The following is a 21,541-nucleotide window of genomic DNA, read 5'->3' as shown; positions in this document are numbered from 1 at the left end:
AAAGGGCAACAAGAGGGATTCTTGTGCTGATTAAAATGTCCTGTAGCTTGACTGTATCAATGTCAATAACTTGCTTGTGATATTGTACTCTAGTTTTGCAACATGTTTCCATTGGAAGAAATTGGGTAAAGGGTACACTGATTATTTCTTACAACTGCATGTGAATCTACAGTTATCGCAAAATAAAAAGTTTCATTTTTTAAAGGACATGCAAAATATAAGCCCAAATTTTGTATTAGATTGAACAGGCATAAAATTCATCAGAATTTTAAAACTTAGGCTCTTCAAAAGACACTACTAAGAAAAGGAAAAGGCAAGCCAATGACTAGGGGAAAATATTTGCAATCCATATATCTCACAAAGGACTTGTAGCCAGAGCATATAAAGAACTTTTACAATATGATAAAATACAGTACAATTAAAACCACAGTGACATACAGCCGCCAGCGTGGCTAAAATTGAAAAGACTGACAATGCTAAGTGTCAGCAAAGATGTGGAGCAACAGAACTATCACATACTGCTGCTGGAAATGTAAAATAGTACAAGGGTTTGGAAAACCGCATGGCAGTCACACGTAGATATTTACCCAAGAGAAATGAAAGCATGTATTCACAAAAAGACTTATACAGGAATGCTTTTTCACAATAGCCCCAATCTGGAAACAATACAAATGTCCATCAACAGGCGAATGGATAAACAAATTGTGGTATATCCATACAATGGAATACTACTCAGTAATAAAAAGGAACAAACTATTGGAACACACAAAGATGTGGATAAACCTCAAAACATCATGCTGAGCATAACAGACACGAGAGACTAGACTGTATGATGCTAGAACAGGCCAAACTAATCTATAGAGATAGAAAGTAGATCAGTGGTTGCCTGGGGCTGGCTGCAGGGGAGGGGATAGACTGCAAAGGGGTAGGAGAGAAGTTTTGGGAATGACAGAAATGTTCTATGTCTTGATGGTGGTAGTGTGTATAAATATTTGTCAAAATCATCAAGCTGTACCCTGATAATGTATGCATTTCATTTTACGTAAATTATAACTCAATGAGGTTGATTTTTTGTTTTGGGGGGTTTTTTTTGGTGATGAAGATTGGTCCTGGGCTAACATCTCTTGCCAATCTTCCTCTTTCTGCTGAGGAGGACTAGCCCTGAGCTAACATCCGTGCCCATCTTCCTCTACTTTGTATGTGGGACACCGCCACAGCATGGCTTGACAAATGGTGTGCATAGGTCCACACCCGGGATTCGAACCTGTGAACCCCAGGCCGCCAAAGCAGAGCAGGCGTACTTAACCACTACACCATTGGGTCGGCCCCTCAATGAGGTTGCTTTTTAAAAGACAAAACGCAAGCCATATTGTCTGAGATTCAACAGACACAAAAGTACTCCGTCAACCTGCTATTAAAGTTCCTCAAGGCTTATCCTAAATGTCTGCCCTTAAGTCTTCCACCCCCATGGACAACGAAGAGTTCACAAATCGGCTGTGGTCCGCAGACCACACTTTGAGTAGCATCGCCCGACTTGGGCCACTACTCGCGTTCTCTAAGAAACATCTCTGCAGCCTTACTTCCAAACCCAGGTTGGAAAGCTGGGAGGCGAGTGAGGGGGAGGCTCCGGACAGACGGGGGGTCACTGGCTCTTGAATACGGGCTTGCGCGGCAGCCGCAGCACCCGGTACGTGTTGAGGCCGGGCACGTCGAAGCCGGGGGACAGCCCGTGGCGGTCCAAGGGGTAGAAGTTGACGAGCTGCCCGTGCTGGGCCTCCAGCGAGAGCCAGGAGTCGCCGAGCGGCAGCGCGCAGGGGAACTCGCGGGCCACGTGCAGCTGGAAGACGCGGCCGCGCAGGTGGCGCAGCGCCAGCGTGCGGAACGCGGGGGGCACCAGCGCCTCCACGCGGGGCCCGAACTGGTGCAGGCGCAGCTCGCCCGCCGGCCCGGCGCGCACCTCGTAGAAGGTCAGGTTGGCGAAGGTGAAGTAGCCGGCGAAGGGGCGCGCGCTGGGCGGCGGGGCCGGGCTGCGCTCGGCCTCCCGCAGGGCCCTCTCCATGGCGGGCAGGAGCACGTCGTAGGCCTGCGCCACCAGGTCGGGCCCGGGCGGCCGCGGCCCGGCCAGGAGCAGCACGAGGCCCAGGCGCAGCGGCGGCACCAGCGAGAAGGTGGCGGCGTAGCCGTCCAGGTCGCCGTCCTTGCGCACCACGCGGTAGCCCCGCTGCGCGTGGAACTCCCACGGCGTGCCCGTCTCGTTGGCGAAGTAGGCGCCCGGGCAGGCCAGCAGCGGCGCCAGCAGCGTCTTGGCCGCGTCCGGGCGCAGGAGCCGCTGGGGCCCGCCGCCCAGGAGCACCACGGCCAGCGTGGCCAGGTCCGCGGCGGTCGAGTACATCTGGCCCGACGGGCGGTACCAGCCCAGGTCGTAGAGCGGCGCCGGCCGCCCGCTGCCGTAGAAGCCGGCAGCCAGGCGGGCGCGCACAAGCGGCGTGAGCTCGCAGCCCGTGTCCGCCATCCCCAGCGGCTCCAGCACGTTCTGCGAGATCCAGCGCTGGTAGTCACCCTGCGCGGTGTGGGCTGCCAGGACATGGGCGAGGAGCGAGAAGGCCAGCGTGCTGTAGTGGCACCTGGAAGAGGAGGGGTGGAAACTGGGATGTGGCCTTGTAGGAGCGTCTCCAGGCCCTACACACCCCTTCCCACCTGCGCAGACTGTCTAAAATGCCAGCAGAGTTTCACTGGACTGGGTGGGGCTCAGAAGGAACTGGCTTCACTGTATCCCACACGGTCAGACCCAAGAGAGACTTCAGAGATCGCTGACACAACTCACTATTCTGCATCTGGGAAGACGAAGAGCCAGAGAGGGGCAGATAATTAACCAGAGCGGTACAGCAGGTTTGGGGGAAGCTGGGCTCAGCCATGCACCTGGGAAAGTGGTGAAACAAATCTTATTGGTCCTTTACACGTTAGTATGATTTACTTTATCAAATGGAAAACTAGAGTCTTAGATTGTTCTGGAGGACAAAATGATAGTCATCATGTAGCTCAAGGACAACAAATATGAGACAGGATTTCACTCCTGCCTTCTTCCAATTCAGGCCAGACACAATAATCAATAAGAAGTCTCTTTTCTTTCCTAGAGCAGGTGTAGGTTCAGAACTGCTAAAATAGTGCCTCAGGAAAGCACAAGGATGGATGAAAAGCCACAAATCCTTTTAGACATTCCTGAACTCGAGCCTGACCTCCTTGTTCTACAGACGAGGAAGGTGAGGGTCACAGAGGCAAAGAGCCTCGTCACGGTCACACGACAAGTTTGTGGCAGAGCTGGAAGGAAGACTCCAGCCGGCACATGCCCGAGCATCACCTGGATCCTTCTTCCTCAAGAGAAATGGGGCCTGAGGTTCAGCATTTGGAGAAGCAGAGGGGCAACTCTGGACAAGGGGCACTGCCCAGGGTCAGGAGGACTGGAAGGGTGCCTCTGAGGCAGGGGAGTGCCAGCCCCACAGCACCACTGCTCCCCGAGCTGGGCTTCCATGCCCCCCCCCCCAGCTATCCACTCTCAGTCTCACCAGCATCCCATTTATTTCCATCATGTGACCTGGCAAAATCTGTATTTATCTTGTTCATCTGTTCAGTGATAAGAATGTTCGCTGTTTGCTCACAAGAAGGCAAACTCCATGAGGAGGGAGCTGGTTGGACTTGTTGGCTGCTGTAGCTCTGTGGAGCACACTCCTGGCACTGAGTAGGTGCTCAATACGTGTTGAGTTGATGAGTGGAAAGAACACGAGGTTCGAACAGAACTGGATCTGGGCCCAGCTCCCTGCTGCCTTGCTGTGCTGCCCCCCTGCGGCCCTCAGTCTTCCCAGCTGTGGACCAGGGGTTGTGTTCAGTGATCCTGGCTCTGACCACCTAAGATGAAGTGACACGGACTCCCTCCCAGGAGGGGTGTGTCCCCTCAGGAGGCGTGTGTCCCCTCAGGAGGCTCCTAACGCGGCGGGGCATCAGGCGCACTCCTCACCTGGTTCCCGGGTCCGCCACCAGCACGTCATCCTTCAGCAGGCTCAGGGCCTCCTGGGTGCTGCCCCTCCACAGCAGCGAAGTGGAGCGGAGCCTTCTGGGTAGCCCTGGGGAGGAGCAGTGGTCAGACCTGCTGGCCCGGTGAGGGTGGGATGCAGGGCCCCTGGGTGCACTCCCTCCCCCACCTTCCATGGGTTGAGAGATAACAACAACAAAATCACTTACTTAAAAGAAAAAAAAGTGTCTAGCATGGACTCTAATCCTGCCTCTGTTTCACTGGGCAAGCCATTTAACCTCTCTGAGCCCCAGTCCCCTCATCTGTACCATGAGGGAACTCATTCCCACATCATAAGGCTGATGGGAGGATCAGATGAAATAAAATGCTTAGCACAGTGCCTCATCACGGTAACTGCTCAAAAAATACCCACAGAAGTTTCATTCCATGAAATTCTTGATGTCAGTGCCCTAACAGATTTTGTGCAACTGGCTCCTCTGAACACTTGGAATTTTCTGTTTACTGGATGTGACAAGTATTGGAAGGGTCACAGGATTGGGATTCTTTCCATCCAGTCATTCAACAATAGATTCTGAGCATTTGTTTTATGCCAAGGACTGTTCTAGGTACCGGGGATTCAGGAGTAAATAAAACAAAGTCTCTACCCCTGGACTTTATATTCTAGTGGAGGGCACAGATGATAAGCAAATAAATACTTATGCTATGGAGAAAATTAATTCCATGTAAGAAGAGAGGGATTGTTATTTTAGACAAGGTGGTCAGAGGAAGGCCTCACAGAGAAGGTGACGCTTGAACAGGTGAGACCTGGAGGAGGTGAGGGAGAAAGCCATGCAGCACTGTCAGGAAAGAATGTCTCAGGCAGAGGGAACAGCATGTGCAAAGGCCCTGAGGCAGGAATGTCTTGGCATGGTTGAGAGACAGCATGGAACAGCCAGTCTGGGTGGAGAGGAGTGAGAAAGGGGGAGATTTGGGAGGTGAGAGATATTGGGGATGCAGGCACCAGATCCTAGAGGGTACTATAGGCTACTAGAAGGACTTGGCTTTTTCTCTGAGTGGATGAGGCCACTGCAGAGATTTTGAGCAGAGGAGTGATGCTGTCTGACATGTATTTTATCAGGGTTCCTGGGGCTGCTGTGTGAAAACGGAGAGTTGGGGGCAATGGCAGAAGCAGGGAAACCTGTAAGGAGACTTGCAAAAAACCATGTTTAAATGATGGCTGCTTGGACTCGGGTGCTAGCAGTGGAGGTGGTGAGGAGTGGTTGGATTTGGGACATATTTTGAGAGTCAAGAGAATTTGCTTCTGGAGGGATGTGGAGGGTGCAGGAGTGAGAGGTATCAGAGATGACTCCGAGGGTTTTGTCCTGAGCAACTGGGGGCCGGAGTCCCGAGTCCTGGGTTTAAGTTCTGACTCTAGCACTTCTTGCTGTGTGGCCACAAACCATGCGCTTCACCTCTCTGAGCCTCTGCTTGCTCACCTAAGCAGGCTGCGGCGCCTGCAGTGTTTTCCCTGGGAGGTGTGGCAGACTTAACTACGAGAATGGATGACAAGCTCCAGGAGTGGGAGAGAGCTCTAGGTCAGGGTGAGGATCAGTCGTAAAAGACGTCGAGAGCCTAGAACAGAGTTATTCAGGCAGCCGTTTGTTCGGCTGGCCCCTTTGGGACTGAGAGGGAACATGTAGGGTGTTTTTAAACTGATCAAACACTTAGAGCCCTGGGCTGGGTTCCGTGGGTACAGACGAAGAGGAATCCGCAGTCTACCACTAGAGGGAGCCCTGGAGTCAGATTAGAACCGGGGGTGGGTGTAACAGGAGGCTTATGGAGTTTGTCTCAGGGTTCCTCACCTGCATGGCCCCTTCCAAGGCCTGTCTCCAATTTTGAATTTATAATGTATTTTTAAAGAGGACCCCCACAATTATATCCGCATCAGGCCCCACTAAACTGAGGTCTACCCCTGGCCGTAATAATCAGAGCCACATTGACAAGTACCCGCTCTGTGCCAGGTACTCTGCTACGTGCTTTAAAGCCATTAGCTCATTTAATCTCCCACAATGAATCACAGCCATTTTACAGAGGAGAAAAACAAGGCTCAGAGAAGTTAAGTGACCTGCCCGAGATCACACAGCTGGGAAGAGGCAGAGCTAGAATTTCACGGCTGGTGCCCTTAACCAGCGGGCCGCCCTCCCCCAAGAACACTGACCCTGTCCTGCCTGGGCTACCTCAGGGGGTTCCATCCCCTTGCTGAGCCCCAGGTTCGCCACCTGCACGTGGGAGTGACAACCAGCCATGTCTGTTGACTGAGACCTCGGGCCTGAACACACTTTGTAAAGTGACAGAATGGTGGGCACTTGTGAGGGATTCCCGCCTTTTGGGGTTGATGGGTTGATGACACAAATATGAGCAATAGAGGGCATTTTGGAGGGGGCAGATGCAGCCTGCCTTCTCCCCGTGGCTGGGTCGGTCACCACGAAGCACAGCCCCCTCCCGCACGCCTCCTCTTGAAACCAGCCCTCCTCATTCACAGGTGGCAGATGAGCATAAAGGCCAGTGGGGAGTCCTTTAGAATAATGCTTCTAGAGCAATCCCTCAGCATCCAGCCCACTCCTGGTCCAGGCCTGCCCAATTCCTGTCCACTGGCTTTGCCTTCCAGTACCCCAAGCTATGTTAACATAGCTTGATGATGATGATGATGATGCAATTTATTTTTAATAAGTAGCTCATTTACATGATTCAAAACTCAAAAGACATCAAAGGGTATACAAGGAAAAATTTCCCTCCCACCCTTCTCCCCAGCCGCCCAGTTCCCCTCCCTGGAGGCAACCCAATGTTTCAATCTCTTTAGTTCCCTTCCAAAGATATTTGAGATACATATATGTGTTATCTATACATACACTATACATGCATTATACATATAAATCCATATACACATATATATCATATGTGTATATAGTATTTTCCTTATTCACATGGTAGCATACAAGATATGCTGTTATGAGCTTTTTTCCCCCACTTATTGTATCTTATTCCACCTCGGTACATAGAGAACATTATTACCCTTTTTTTTAGGGCTACATAGTATTTGATTGTATAGCTGTGTCATAGTCCACTTGGCCATTCCCCTATTTATAGATATTTAGGTTGTTTCAATCTTTTGCTGTTACAAACAATACTGTAATGAAAACTACATATCTCATACCACACATGTGTGAAAACATCTGTAAGAGAATTTCCTAGAAGGGTAATTGCTGAGTCAAAGGACATCCACATTTTTAATTGTGACAGATCTTACCAACTGCCCTCCACACAGGTTGCACCAATTTAAATGCCCACCACTGACATATGAGGGCCTATTTTACCATAACCTCACCAACTTGGTGCACCCACTGTTTTGATCTTTGCCAATCTGCTAGAGGAAAAATGTCTCCCATTGTAGTTTTAATTGTCATTTATTTTGTCATGAATAAGGTTGAACACCTTTTAATATTTTTTAATATTCTTAAGAGCCATCTGGATTTCCCTCTCTGTGGACTGTCTATTCTGTTCCTATCCTTTACCTATTTTTCTGTTGGGTTGGTGGTCTTCATATTGATTTGTAGGTGATCTTTATATATTAAGGGAAATTAGGTGTTCATTGTAGAATTGTCTACAAATATTGACTTGTTGACTTATTCTTGACCTAACAAGCAGATCTTGACCTGTCAACTTATTTTGACCTGCCAACTGATCTCGATTTGTCAACTTGATCTAAATTCCCAGGCTTCACCTCAGCTTCTACCTCACCAGATCTTTCTACCCCTGGCCCGACCGCCAGGGAGAGGGAGATACGGCCAGCTCTGGAAGCAGAGCAGAGAGTGGCCCAGCCTGGCTGGCTGAGAACCTGGTCCTCAGTTCCCGCGCCTGAAGTGGTTTGGGCTGAGCAGGATAAGTTCAGAGCCACTCACCTGAGAGCTGGCTGGCCATCCTTCGGAGGGTGACGGGCGAAGGCCTCGGGGCTGGGCCCACCTCCTCCAGCCCATCCATCAGGCTTTGTTGTTCGGGGGCCGATGCCACACCCAGCGGGTTGTTAATGTTGAAAGTGCTGGCATACCGCTCCAGAGGGTCATCCAGAGAGGCCACGATGCCCTCCTCCCACAGGCGGTACAGCATGAGGACTGGAAAGATCTTGGAGATGCTGGAGATCCTAGACAGTGGGAGGGGGCACAGGGGTGCAGAGGACATCCCGTTGGCCCCACAACCTACCTCCACCCTGTGCCCCAGCCTCCAACTTTCTAGTATCCTAGGAAAGCACTGAGTTCACCCTTCTTCAACATCTCAGATAGAAATTCACCAGCCTCTGTAGAACTAGCTTTGGGATGCTTGAGAACATACCAGAGACAGTGGGGCTGGATGGACACTCTTGAGCTCCTGCCCCATGCCAGGGCCTTCACAGACACTTCCCATTCTGGGACACACCTGCGTTGGGATCACACCTGTGCCTCTTGCTGTCTCAGTGGCCTTGGGCAAGTACTAGACTATCTGAGATTCAGTTTCATTATCTGTTTCACGGTTGTAGAACGGATTGAATGAGATTGTGCATGTAAACTGCTTGGCAACACACCTGGCAGGTAGTAAGAGCTCAGTAAGTGACAGCAAATATAATTGTTGCCCCATGCCTGGCACAGAGCAGGTGCAGTGTGATGGATCCCCCGTAATCCTCACTGTATCTCTGGGAGTAAATGCATTCACTATGAACTGTGAGCTTTGAAGATCCTGCAGGCAACAGCCAGGAGGGGACACTCTGGGTGTGCAGCAGGATGTCCCAAGTTCCTTCCATTTGACAGGTACCTGGGGCGAGGCCCAGGAACTGGTTGCAGTTCCTTTGTGGCACATGGAAGGGGGGTAGGGTGGGACACAGGGAGCCTTTTCTAGTTAAGGAGGTTTGGGGCAAAGGGCTCTCCGGAAGGGATTCCTTCCTGACCTATTACCCCTGTGGTGTGATGTTGGGCACTCACCGGTCTTCTCTGGACCTCGGTCTCCTTATCTATAAAATTGTCAGGACTTAATAAAGGGCCTCAGTAGCTTGGACTCCCAGTCATGGTTCTCTTGAGTCCTCCTGCCTCTTAGGTCCCCCTTCCTCCCATCTCTCGCCCCCTCCACAGGACACTGCAGGTCCCCCGGCTGACCGGTACATGGTATACTCATTGGGGGGCCCAGAAGCCGGGTCTGAGCCATTCTTCCTCCCGAAGTTCCCAGTCCAGAGCACGGTGTCATTGTGGATAACGACTGCAGACATGGCGGCCAGGCCTGGGGCAGACAGCGCCTGGCGCAGGATCCCGTCCACCTTGGAGGAGAAGAGCATGTGGGCGGCTCAGAGCGCGGGTGCAGAGACAGGCCCCTCCCCCGCCCACACGCCCCACTTGTCTTCTGCACACCCTGCCGGTTCCCACACCACAGCCTGCACACCACCCCAACCTGGCTCCCCTCCGTGCTCTACCCCCCAGTTGCTGAAGGGGCCCCCACCCAGGCTGCAATCAGAGCAGGTCCCCTAGAATCTGTTTTATTTGTAGGACTTCCTCATGAGATTTTCGTTCAAAGAAACATTTCCTTGGTAAAATATAGAAGGAGGGAGGGGTTATCCTACTGATCTAGTGGAACCCTTGTCTGATGCCCTAGACAACCTCCGACAGGCCTAGTCTGACCCCCTAGTGTTGGAGAATCCACGAAGTATTTAAAGTTTATTAAAAACACCTCCTTATTTTCAATGATGAAGTATAATGAGGATGACGACAGCTAACACTTATTGGATGTCTAGAATGTGCCAGGCACCATATAAAGGGATTCTCGTACATTGTCACATTTAATCCTCATAATAAGTCAGTGCTAATTTCTCCCCATTTCACAGATGAGAAAATTGATTCTGAGATACGAAGGCGCTCAAGGTTGGTAGAGTCAGGATTAGAAGCCCATGCTAACTCCAGCCCCAGCTCCTAATTAACTGCCGGACCTCCTGAGCGATGTTACGCATCCTGAATTGAGCTCTGTCTCCCTGTAATTTCCACCCCTGCACTACTTTTCCTCCCTGAGCCTCAGTTTCCTCCTCTATAGAGAGGGATTCACGAGGTTTTCACTGAAGAGGTTACACGGTGCCTGGCACATACGAGGTGCTCAATAGGAGGCAGCCATGGTTATCATCGGTGCTTTTTTTGTTTAATTACTATGACCCCTGAGCACACATGGCACCCTTCTGCTCCCACCCTTCACAAAAGCTTTTCATGTCTTTGCAGATAGCGATTGTGTCCCTCTGCATTGGCCCACATCTTCTCCATGTGGACTCATCACCCTCCTTGCCTTCCACTGTTCCTCCGATGACAGTTTCAAATACCCCAGCGCCTCACCCTGCAGCTGCTCAGACTCTTCCGGTCTGTTTCATTTGTCTGTGCGTCTCCTAAGGTGGGTGACCCAAGCAGGTGGGGTCTGACTGGCAGAGACTAGAGCTGGCTGACACCCCCTCTAATGTTAGGCCATCCTGCAATTGTAAAAGTTGTATTGTATGGTGTGTGTGTTTAATTGTATTGCAGTGGCCTCTGTGACATGGACTCTGTCATCCTCTCCCATCTCATCTTTCTCCTCCCCCTGCTTATGGCTCCACCAGACTGAATTTCCTCATAGTTCTCTGTATGTGCCTTGTACTCACTCTGCTGCCTCTGGGCCTTTGCATATGCTGGTCCCTCTACCTGGAGCACACCCTTCACTCCCTCAAGTTCCCTTACTGTGCACACGCACAACATCTGGGTATCTCCTACTTGTTCACTTCTCAGCTTAGACACCACTTCCTCCAGGAGCCTTCCCTGACCCCAAGGCCAGTTCCTTTGTGCCCCCAACAGTCCCCTAAACTTTCCCTATCCTCACTCTTACCCCTGTGTTATAAAAGTTTATTGTCTTGACTGGTCCCCTCACTCCCAAACTAGTAGCTTCTTGAGAGCAGGACAGTATCTTCTTCCTGCCGTAGCCCTGGCACAGAGTAGGTGCTCCAGAATTATTTGCTGAATGAATGAATGAATGAATGAATGCCACTAACAGCGTAGAGAGCGTGCCCTGCCCTTCATCACCCAGGCCCAGCCCACATCCCCAGTTCCCTCCTGGGTCATCACTGACCTTTTCCAGGGCCTCCTTCAACACCGGGAGGGGGTGAGCCAGGGGCACAGGCTCAGGGTGCTGGGGACATATCCTCACGGGGGCAGAGGTCATCTCTGGTCCCGAGGAATCTGGAGGGAACATCGCATGGTGAGTGGGGGACAGAGATCAGGATAGGAGTCCAGGGGTCGTCCGAGAGGAGGTGGGAAGGTGGCAGCAGAGGCCTGAGCCACGCCTTGGGGCCAGCCCTCCCAGCTGGCAGCAGCCGCACCAGGAGATCTCAGGGCACAGAGACCAGCCATGGGCAGCAAGGGGCAATGGGCAGAGTGTGCCCGGGAGGAAAACGGACAGTCCCACACTCGCCACCTGCTCCTTGGTCTTCAAGATGCCAATTAGGCCACAGTTCCTGGCTGGCAGCCCTCCTCTCCTGCAGACCAGCTTCCTCGCCCCGGGCAGTCAGCAGACTTTGACAAGTTCCAGCTCCTTGGGGCAGGCTCAGCCACGCCTGTCTGTCTCTCTTTCTCTAGTTCTGATTATAGACTTGGGTGGAGAGGTGGACTTGGGGCCCCACTTAGGCTTCAGGCCCAAACCACAAGGGACAATTCATTCTATGGCCAGAGCCATGTGTCCCGGTGTTGGGGGCTTGAGTCCCCTTCTGCTTTTGTCTGGGTGTATGGCTTCCTGGAAACCTCAGGGGAGAAGGGGTGGGCCTTGGCAGGACAGGATTCAGGCCGTGAGATCATTACGATGGCCCCCAGGCCTCCCTCATCCTCTCAGGATGCTGTGGGGTGGTAAAGATACAAGCCCCCGAGGAGCCGCACCCTTCTCGAATCCTTCCACTGCCTCCACAGACTACCCAGAGCTGAGAGATGGCTCCCCTGTGGAGGTTCACTATGGCCACGAATTCTTAGCTCCTCCCACTTCTCGAATCTGGCTGCCTCTGTGACTTGCTTTGGCGGATAGAACGAGGCCGAATTGATTTTGCACCTTCCAAAATTGGGCCTTAATACACCTTTGCTGCCTGGGACTACTGCCCCTCGTGGACAAGCCTGGGATAGCAGCCTTGAGAAGGAGAGTCCAGTGGAGGGAAAGCCCAGCTCTGCCAGCCGACTTGCCGGCTGCATTGGAGAGAGCCCAGGTTAGACCAGCAGCAGAACTGCCAGCCAGCCCACAGAATCATGAGAAAAAAATAGATTACATTGTTTGAAGGCAGTAGGTTTGGGGGTCGTTTGTTACTCAACAACAGATAACTGATATGGTCCCAAACAGGAAAACAACAAACCTTAGGGCAGATCCCTCAACGACTCCATGACGTAAGTTTAATAAGTGGAGCAGGGAGGACTCAGCAGAGCCTAAGCTTTGCTCAGCCGGGGACGCAGGTGGGGCTGGTGTCTGCAGCCACGCATCTCTAACTTCAGTGTGCACGTACACGAAAAATCACCTGGGAACCTTAAATGCAGATTTGATTCTGTAGATATGGGGTGGGGCGTGGGCGTCCTCATTCCTAACAACCTCTCAGGTGGTGCCAATGCGAGGATGAGACCAAACCAGTGTGGTCTACGGACCCAGCGACAGTCCATGAACTGTCTGCTTCCCATTTGTGACAAATGAAGTACAAAATTGGAGAGAAAGCATTTAGAAACTTTTATAGCAATTTGATGGAGTAATTTTGTGTCTGTTGAATCTAATTATTCAAACCTTGAGCTTCCAGTTTGTATGTCTTTTTTTTTTCACTTTATTTCTCTAATAATTTATTTTTATGTATAGATAGTAATACTGGTCTGCTGTGGATTGGACAGGCCGACCTGCCCACTTGGGGACTATTTGCTTGAGGGACTAAGAAGCCTCTGATAAAGGAATTTACCCTAGAAAGACAGGGTTGGGGTGGGAGAGGGAGCAGCTGGCAAGAAACGAAAAGGTGGGGCCGGCCTGGTGGCGCAGCGGTTAAGTGAGTGCGCTCCGCTTCGGTGGCCCCGGGTTCCCAGGTTCAGATCCCTGGCACCCACCGATGCACTGCTTGTCAGGCCATGCTGTGGCAGCGTCCCATATAAAGCGGAGGAAGATGGGCACAGATGTTAGCTCAGGGCCAGTCTTCCTCAGCAAAAAGAGGAGGATTGGCAATGGACGTTAGCTCAGGGCTGATCTTCCTCACAAAAAAAAAAAAAAACAAAAACGAAAAGGAGCCATTTCTGCAAAAATCTCTGTGGAAGTTTGGGAGCCCAGGCACCTCGTTGAGCCTTCGGCATCTGTACCCAGGAAGATGCAGAAGAATGGAGAGATGCTCCCCAGCCTTCGCAGAGACCTGGGATTCTGGACCATCCAGGAGCCCAGAAGGTTGGAGAGCCCAGGGGTTGCTATAGCAATAGAGGGCCTGATGGGCATTACCAGCAGTGGTGGCTCCTTTGCCGAGCCTTGACCAGCCCAGGATGGAGAGGCTCCAAGAAATGGCAGCTGCTGTCCCCGGACACCTGCACAGTTCCTCCCAGGGTCTTAGATATAGCTGGGGGCAGGTCTTTAAAAGGGGGTATTGCCTGAGGGGAGCTGAAGGCAGAGCAAGAGAACTACTGTTTGTACTTTTAGGGGGACTCTGAGTTTTACCCCGAGATTGAGTGGCTTAAGGAAACCCTGGTGGCATTAGGATCCTCATTTTATGCACAAGGGCATCCAGGCACAGAGAGGTCACATGACTGGCCCAAAGATGCACAGTTAGTGAGAGTTGGAGTCAGAAGGGAGGCCAGAGCTCCTGAGTCTAAATCTCGTGGTCCTCCCCCTACACCCTTGGATCAGGAGAGGCAGCTCAAAGCCCACGAGGACCCTCGGGGGTGGGGAGAATCTCAAGGATGTTTCTGCACTCACCGGTCTTCAGCTTGGGGAGGTGGTACTGCCAGAGGAAGCAGCCGGCCATGAGCACAGAGAGCAGGAAGAAGAAGCTGCAGGAAGCCGGGAAGAACCATCTCTTTTTCACTCTCAGCAGTCTGGGCTGCCGGCCAGCCTGGAAGGCAAAGGACACAGGGCACGGCCCCCATGGGGGTCTACCAGAGGGAAGAGAGAGGGACCCCTCCCCTGGCCCTCCTATGCCTCAGGTTCGCCCAGACATCATGAGAGCCCACAGCTTGGGGTGCATTTCACACCTGCAAAACCAAGGTCCTTCCCAGTATAACCCCCTCAACAGCTTTGCCATGCATGTACCTCTGCGCCTTGGCATAGCCTGTTCCCCCTGCTGGGCACACCCTCTCTCTCCTGTGTACTTAGTGAAATATCTAAGACTGGCTGAGATGCCACCTCCTCCATGAAGCCTTCCCCAACTGTCCTCACCCAGGTCCCCTCCAAGGCACTCGGTACAAGCCTTCATTATGGTGCAAATCCAACTCTCCTTCTGGGATAACAGCTGTTCTCTGGCTGTTAGCAGCTCTACCTAATGGAGTGTGAGTTCTCCAAGGACGGGCCCGTTCTTTCTCTCCTGCGTGGCCTCTGATCTGTCCTGGTTTCTCAGTACACGTTTGTGGAGTGAATGTGTGGGTCCTGAGAACCCAGGACAAGGCTGCCCAAGAGACCCGCTTCCCTCCATTAGACTCCACACACCCCCTTTCCAGAACATCCGCCAATTTTGTGTTCTTGAACCTGGGAGAGCGCACCCAGCGGATGTCGGTGTTTCACAGTGGTGGCTGGTCCTGGGAGGCTGGGCACATGGCCACGGCCCCCATGTTGCTCTGCCAAAGCGAATATAAAAACCATTACAATGAAAAGGGACCCGTTTGAGACCTCGAGGAAGGACAGAGCTCAGAGAGGTCAGGGTCCTTTCCCACAGATGGGTGTGGGGGCTGAGGAAGCGCAGCTGGGGAGGTGGGTGAGGGGGGACAACAGGGAGATGATGACAGCAAATCCTAAAGCCTGACAGATGGAGGAAGAAGAGGGCGGGTGGGGAGGCAGCCAAGGTACATGGAGAGGAGTGTGTGTGGTGACCTAGACCCCAGAAGAACCGCGTGTTCCCTCACAGCCGACATAGAATCCTGGAAACGCAGTACCACCTCCAGTTAGAGCCCCAGAGACTGTGCGAAGTCTTTTAAGGGGAGTGTCACAGCACCCTGTGAGGTAGGCACTGTTAGTGCCCTAATGTTAGAGACGAGGCTCAGAGAAGTTAAGTGACTTGCTCAAGGTCACACAGCTAGTTGCAGAGCTGGGATTTGAACCCAAAGCTTAGTCTCCGACCTACTCAGCCAAAATTCTGGAAGTGCCTTAAAGGTCATTTGTCAAACAATCTCATTCCACGTGGGCAAACTGAGGTCACAGGTAGGAAAGGACATGTCTCAAAAATAGTAACCATCATGTATTGAGTGCCAGCTTTATGCCTGGCGCCGCGCTGGTCACTTAGCAGATGTTATCTTATTACACTTCACAACCTGCTCATGAAGTTGGTTTGGGGACCTCCATTTTAGACATGATAAAATGGGGCTCAGAGTGGTTAAGTGACTAGCTCAAGGTCACAAAGCAAGGTGGTGGTAAAGCTGGGATTCAAATCCAGTCTGCCTGACTCTCAACCCTTATGTCTTAATGTGACCTCTTTGGAACTGTCTCCATTGTCCCTGTGACCTAAACCATGATGTGACCAGGACTCTCCCCTAATCTTTTTCCATCCCTCCTAGAGGGCCTGCAGAACGAGAGAGCTGGGAGGGAATTCAAGATCTATTCCTTCAGGACCCTCCTCCAGCAGACTGGGAGCCAGACAGGCCTGTTGCATTTATTCATCCTCCGACAGCTGTATTGAGCGCCTCCCAGGTGCAGGCACTGTTCTAGGCCCTGGGATTTGGCAGTGAACCAGCATCATGAACTCCTCCCCTCGGGGAGCCACCGGCTGGTGTCTAGGCCTGTCTCTCCTGACTGGCCCCCTTCTGCACACATCCCCGTGCTGAGCTCAGTGGCTGACCAGCGCTGGGGGCTTGGTGAGGATGGCTCGGTGCTAGGTGGGTGTAGTACAGCTCGTGGAAGAGGGAGGAACAGCGAGCTGGTGGGGAGCTGGGCCTCAAACCCGGGGCTCTGGGATCTTCAGTCACAAGACAGCCTTGCACAGCAAAACCCAAGTTCAAATCCAGGATCCACCATGCTAGCACCCACAGAACCTTGGGCAACTCCTGGTTTCTTCATTTGAAGTAGGAAAGGTAATAGTTTACTTTGCAAAGTTATTTTAAGACAGCAAATATAGAAAGCCCCTCCTAGGTGTGGGGCACTATTCTAAGCACTTTAAAATACATTATACACATTAGATCATTTAACTCTCACAATATCCCGTGAGATAAGGATTATTATGAACTCTCTTTTACAAGTGAAAACTGAGTCTCGTATATGCTAGGCCATTTGCCCAAAGTCACACAAAATTATGTGGTAGAGCCAGAATTTGAACCCATGCAGCTTGGCTCCAGAATCTGGCATCCTTAACCACTCGGCTAGCTCTACTTCCCTGGAGAATGAAATAACATATGTTCACACAAAAACTGGTACAGGAATGTCCACAGCAGCCTTATTCATAATGGCCAAAAAGTGGAAACAACCCAACTGCCCATCAAATGTTGAATGGATAAAGAAAATGTGGTATATCCTGTGGAATACTATTAGGCCATAAAGAGGAATGACGTAGGGCCGGCCCAGTGGCTTAGCGGTTAAGTGCGCCGCTCCGCTACTGGCGGCCCGGGTTCGGATCCCGGGCGCGCACCGTTGCACTGCTTGTCCAGCCATGCTGAGGCCGCATCCCACATACAGCAACTAGAAGGATGTGCAGCTATGAAATACAACTGTGTACTGGGGCTTTGGGGGAAAAATAAATAAATAAAAATTAAAAAAAAAAAAGAAGGATGTGCAACTATGACATACAACTGTCTACTGGGGCTTTGGGGGAAAAAAAAAAGAAGGAGGATTGGCAATAGATGTTAGCTCAGAGCCGGTCTTCCTCAGCAAAAAGAGGAGGATTGGCATGGATGTTAGCTCAGGGCTGATCTTCCTCACACACACAAAAAAAACTTTCTTAAAAAAAAAAAAAGAGGAATGAGGTACTGCCACATGGATGAACCTTGGAAACATGGTAAAGCCAGACACAAAAGCCCACGTGGTATGTGATTCCATTTATATAAAATGTGCTGGAACATAGCAGGCCCTAATGAATATTTGACAAATGAATGAATGGATGAAAATAAACACTCTAGGGAGAGTTGAAGCCCTCTGTGCACCCTTCACAGATCTCGATCTTCTCCCCCACTCCCCAAATGTAACCCCCATTCTGATCTTGGCATTTATCATTATTGTGCATGTTTTTGTCCCTTTACTATGTGTTCGTGCACCATAAAAAGCAGGTAGTATTGTTTTGCACATTTTTTAACTTATATAAATGATATCCTACTGTATTATCCTCCTGCAACTTGCTTTTTTTCCAATTTGATACAGTAGTTCTGGATTATTCATTTTAACTTCTGTAGAGTATGCCGTTTTACGAATGCAGATCTTCCTTGACTTACGATGGGGTTACATCCCCATAAGCCCATAGTAAGTAGAAAATATCATAAGACAAAAATGCTTTAATACCCCAACATACCAAACATCATAGCTTAGCCTCACCTATCTTAACTGTGCTCAGAACACTTACATTAGCCTACAGTTGGGCAAAATCGTCTAACACAAAGCCTATTTTATAATAAAGCGTTGAATATCTCATGTAACTTATGGAACACTGTACTGAAAGTGAAAGCCAGAATGGTTGTCTGGGTACAGAATGGTTGTAAGTATATTGGTTGTTTACCCTCGTGATCGCCTGGCTGACTGGGAGCTGTGGCTTGCCACCACTGCCCAGCATCACGAGAGAGGACCATACCGCATATTGCTAGCCCAGGAAAAGATCAAAATTCCAAATTCGATGTATAGCCTCTACTGATTGCATAGCATTATCGCACCATCGTAAAGGCATTAAGTCAGAGACCGTTTGTATACTGTAAAGTGTAGTAGTTAGAGCGTGGAGTCTGGGGCCAGACTGCCTTAAAAACGTGACTGTTTTATACATTTGAGTTGGGAGCACTGTGCGTAGGAGTGAAATTTCTGAGTGGGAAGGTCTGGCCCTCTACAGCTTAACCAGATACTATCCAGGTGCACTCCACAGTTGTGGTTCCAGTTTGCACTGCCACCACCTGTGATTCCATTGCTATTTTTAATTTGTATTTTCTTGATTACTAATCAGGTTAAACACCTTTTCATGCATTTACTGTATATATTTAGGTTTGCTTTTCTGTGAATGGACTGTTCTTATCCTTTGCCTGTTTTTTTCCACTCAATTTTCTTTACTTATTAGAGTTCTCTATAAGTTCTGGATGCTCTTGCTTGTGGCTTTTCTTTTCGCATAGTGTTTATGATGACTTTTGTTGAGAAGCGGAATAGTGTAGAGGTCAATCTGTGGCCAGATTGCCTGATTTTGAATCTCAGTTCAACCACTTGCTGGCTGTGTGACCTTAAGAAAGTCACTTAACCTCTCTGAGTTTCTGTCTCCTCATCCATAAAATGGAGACGATAATAGTGCTGCCTCATCAATTTGTAAGGCTTACATGAGTTAATATATATAAAGTACCTTTTGTCTGACACACTGTAAGCCCTAGTAGCTATTATTGTTGAATAGAGGGCTTTTGTTTCGGTTTTGGTTGCTGCCAATCAAATTGATCAAGATTGTCTTTTTTGTTTGCTATGTGTGGGCGTGTTGTGCATGCTTCAGAAATCCTTCTTTTCACAGAGGTCATAAATATAGCTTTCTGTACCTCACAGAAAAAAAATATTTTTGGTTATGGTGTAAGGAAGGGATCTAATTTCTGGTTGTGAGGCCCTTTCTGTCCTTTCCCACCTGACAAGCTTGTGTTCTTTCCTTAAAGCCCATCTGTGAAGCGCTCTCAGTCTCCCCTAGGCAGAACCGAGGTCCTCTCCTCTCTGAGTCACACACACCGCGTTACCGCGTAGCAACAGGAACATGCGCTGGTTACTCCTGGCTTCTCCGTCGGGCTCCCTACTAGGAGGCGAGTGTCTCCAACACCAGAATCATTCCTTCCTGGCTTTTATGCCACAACACCTGGCACCCTGCCTGGCACTGGCAGGTTCTCAGGAAATGTGTCTTGAACTTTATGTTGTCCTACAAGTTGAAAGACTTGGGTTCAAATCTCAGCCCCACCTCCTGAGTCGATTGTAACTCTGGGCAAGTCCCTTCCCCTCTCTGGGCCTCCATTCCTTCAACGGTTGGAGAGGGCTGGGCTGTTTGTAAAGAGTTTACTTTTACATCTGGAATTCTCATTTGATTTCAGAAGTATCTTCCAGCTCGAGAATTTGGAGTTCACACTGAAGTCATTCTTCATTCATAATTTCCAAAGACCGTAAACAGTCCTAATGGCCCTCAACTGGTGAATGAATAGACAAACTATGGTACATCCACACAATGGAATATTACTTGGCAATGTAAAGGGATGAGCTACTGATACAAGCAATAATGTGGGTGAATCTCAAATGCATTATGCTGAGTGAAATAAGCCAGACTCAAAGGTCATTTTCATAACATTCTGGAAAAGGCAAACTATAGGAACAGAAAACAACTCCGTGGTTGCCTAGGGGTAGGGATAGGGTAGATTATAAAAGGCAGAAGGACATTTTGGGAGGTGATGGAACTGTTCCATATCTTGATTGTGGTGGTTACGGGACTGTATGCATTTGTCAAAACTCATAGGACTATATATACCAAAAAGAGTGAATTTTATTGCATGTAAACTATACCTCAGTTTTTTTAAAAAATGAAGCCATTAACGATCCCAAGAGCATTAGGATGTCTCCACCTGGGTGTCAGAGGAATGACGCGAGATTCAAGACTGTGCCTGAGCCACGAGGAGTGAATGGGGGCTCTCTGGCATTGTTGTAGGTTTCTATGGGTGGGAGGTTGGAAGGTGCTCCCCTTTGCGCATGAGCAAAGGGCCCCCGAGGCAGAGCCAGCCAGGGCATCTGGGGAGAGGGCAGCCTAATCTCCCTTAACAGTCACGCACGGCATAACCAGGGTATTGCTGTCTTATTTTCAGGTGAAGAGTGAAATTCAGAGACATTAAATGACTTCCGGAGGTCATGGGCAGCAAAAGACAGAGCTGGCAGCTCTGTGCTATGCACACCTCCCCACTTCAACATGTGGCTGGGGTCTCTGCACCCCCAGTTTGTAGCCCTCCTCTGGGGCCCAGCCTCATTTCGTGTCTGTCTCCAATCTCAGGATTTATCCCAACAGACCCGAAGGTACCATCAGTGTTTAACCTCTAAGCTGCTCACCAGCTGCTCACATTGGGACTTGCAATAGCCACTAGGAATCTCTCCCCTCTCCCTTCCCAGCTGGAAAATGCTGGCAGGCAGAGGGCTCAGGAGGAGCCAGGCTCTCCCAAACTCCACCCATAACATGGTTCCCCCAGCTCCTCTCCGGGGGGGTCTGCAGCTCAGAGACCCTCACCTCTTTTCTCCTTCTCACTGCCCACTCTGGGACAGCCATCCTTGTCTAGTCATTCATTCAGAAACAATCCCTAGGGGCCGGCTGTGTGCTGGGCACAGTGCTACGCCCTGAGGGTACAGAGCCTTTGGCCAACCCCATGGAGCTGGCAGGAGGGTGGAGTGGTCAGACACAAGGGCTCTGGGGCCAAGTGAAGCAGGACTGGATTCGGGCTCTGCCCCTGCTAGCTTTGGACAAATGACTTCACTTCTTTGAGTCTCAGTTTCCTCGTCTGCATAATGGGAATGACCATTGTTCCTACACCACATAGAATTTAGATGAGAGTAGATGAAATAACGCATGCAAAGCCCCTAGAAAGCTGATCACTAGTTGGTAGCTAGCATCATTGTAATAATTTCTCTAGGAGAGAGACATAAGCAGATCATGTGCAGAGAAGGGGCCCCGAGGTACCCATGAGTTCAGCCTCGGAGTTAGGGACAAGCCGGGGGCACTCCAGTCAGAGGCCTGGAGATGGGAAAGAGAAGAGGAGCAGTTTCTGGTTTGTTTTGAGAATTCGATGAGTTAACACATGGAAAACACTTGAAACTGTCCCTGGCCTGCAGTGCAAGCTCTAGAAATGTTAGTGATGACGACGAAGGTGATGTGGGTGATTTACGCCAATACTGGGAGCAAGCCTTCCTGGGGCTACACCTCACCTGGGTCTTCATTCTCTCCAAGGCGTGGAAGATTCCAGCTCCTTGAGGATTCAGATCTACAGCCCAGGAAACCCTGTGAGCAGGAAATTGAGTCAGAGGAGTGAAGGCAAAGAAAGGTCCTAGGGGGCTGGAAAAGAGAGGAGGGGACAGAGAAATACTAGAAGACAAGGAGGGGGGATGAGGATGGGAGTCCCTGGAAACCCCTCATTCCCGGGAAAACCA

The 21,541-nt window shown here is 50.4% G+C and overlaps 1 protein-coding gene across 1 annotated transcript; it reads right to left on the bottom strand.

Annotated features, from left to right (window-relative positions):
• Positions 1–1,574: 1,574 nt before the first annotated feature.
• On the bottom strand, positions 1,575–21,331 carry LACTBL1 (lactamase beta like 1). Its single transcript, XM_004425700.3, has 7 exons — positions 21,320–21,331; positions 13,994–14,129; positions 11,159–11,268; positions 9,187–9,344; positions 7,966–8,204; positions 4,013–4,118; positions 1,575–2,624 (listed from the first exon to the last, which is right to left on the bottom strand). Exons 1-7 carry the CDS (start codon positions 21,329–21,331, stop codon positions 1,643–1,645), a joined length of 1,743 nt encoding a protein of 580 aa, XP_004425757.1. The 3' UTR covers positions 1,575–1,642.
• Between the last annotated feature and the right edge of the window lie 210 nt (positions 21,332–21,541).

Source organism: Ceratotherium simum, chromosome 22, assembly GCF_057802395.1.
Source record: "Ceratotherium simum simum isolate JZ-2026a chromosome 22, ASM5780239v1, whole genome shotgun sequence".
Lineage (NCBI taxonomy): Eukaryota > Metazoa > Chordata > Mammalia > Perissodactyla > Rhinocerotidae > Ceratotherium > Ceratotherium simum.
This window is presented reverse-complemented; position numbering and strand designations above follow the sequence as displayed.

Bases quoted from the DNA above. Each gene is read 5' to 3' on its own strand.
- LACTBL1 (XM_004425700.3), bottom strand. The intron at 9,345-11,158 runs GTCAGTGATGAC...TTCTCCTCCAAG, and splicing joins TGAAGGAGGCCCTGGAAAAG to GTGGACGGGATCCTGCGCCA. The intron at 4,119-7,965 runs GTGAGTGGCTCT...GCTCCTCCCCAG, and splicing joins GATGGCCAGCCAGCTCTCAG to GGCTACCCAGAAGGCTCCGC.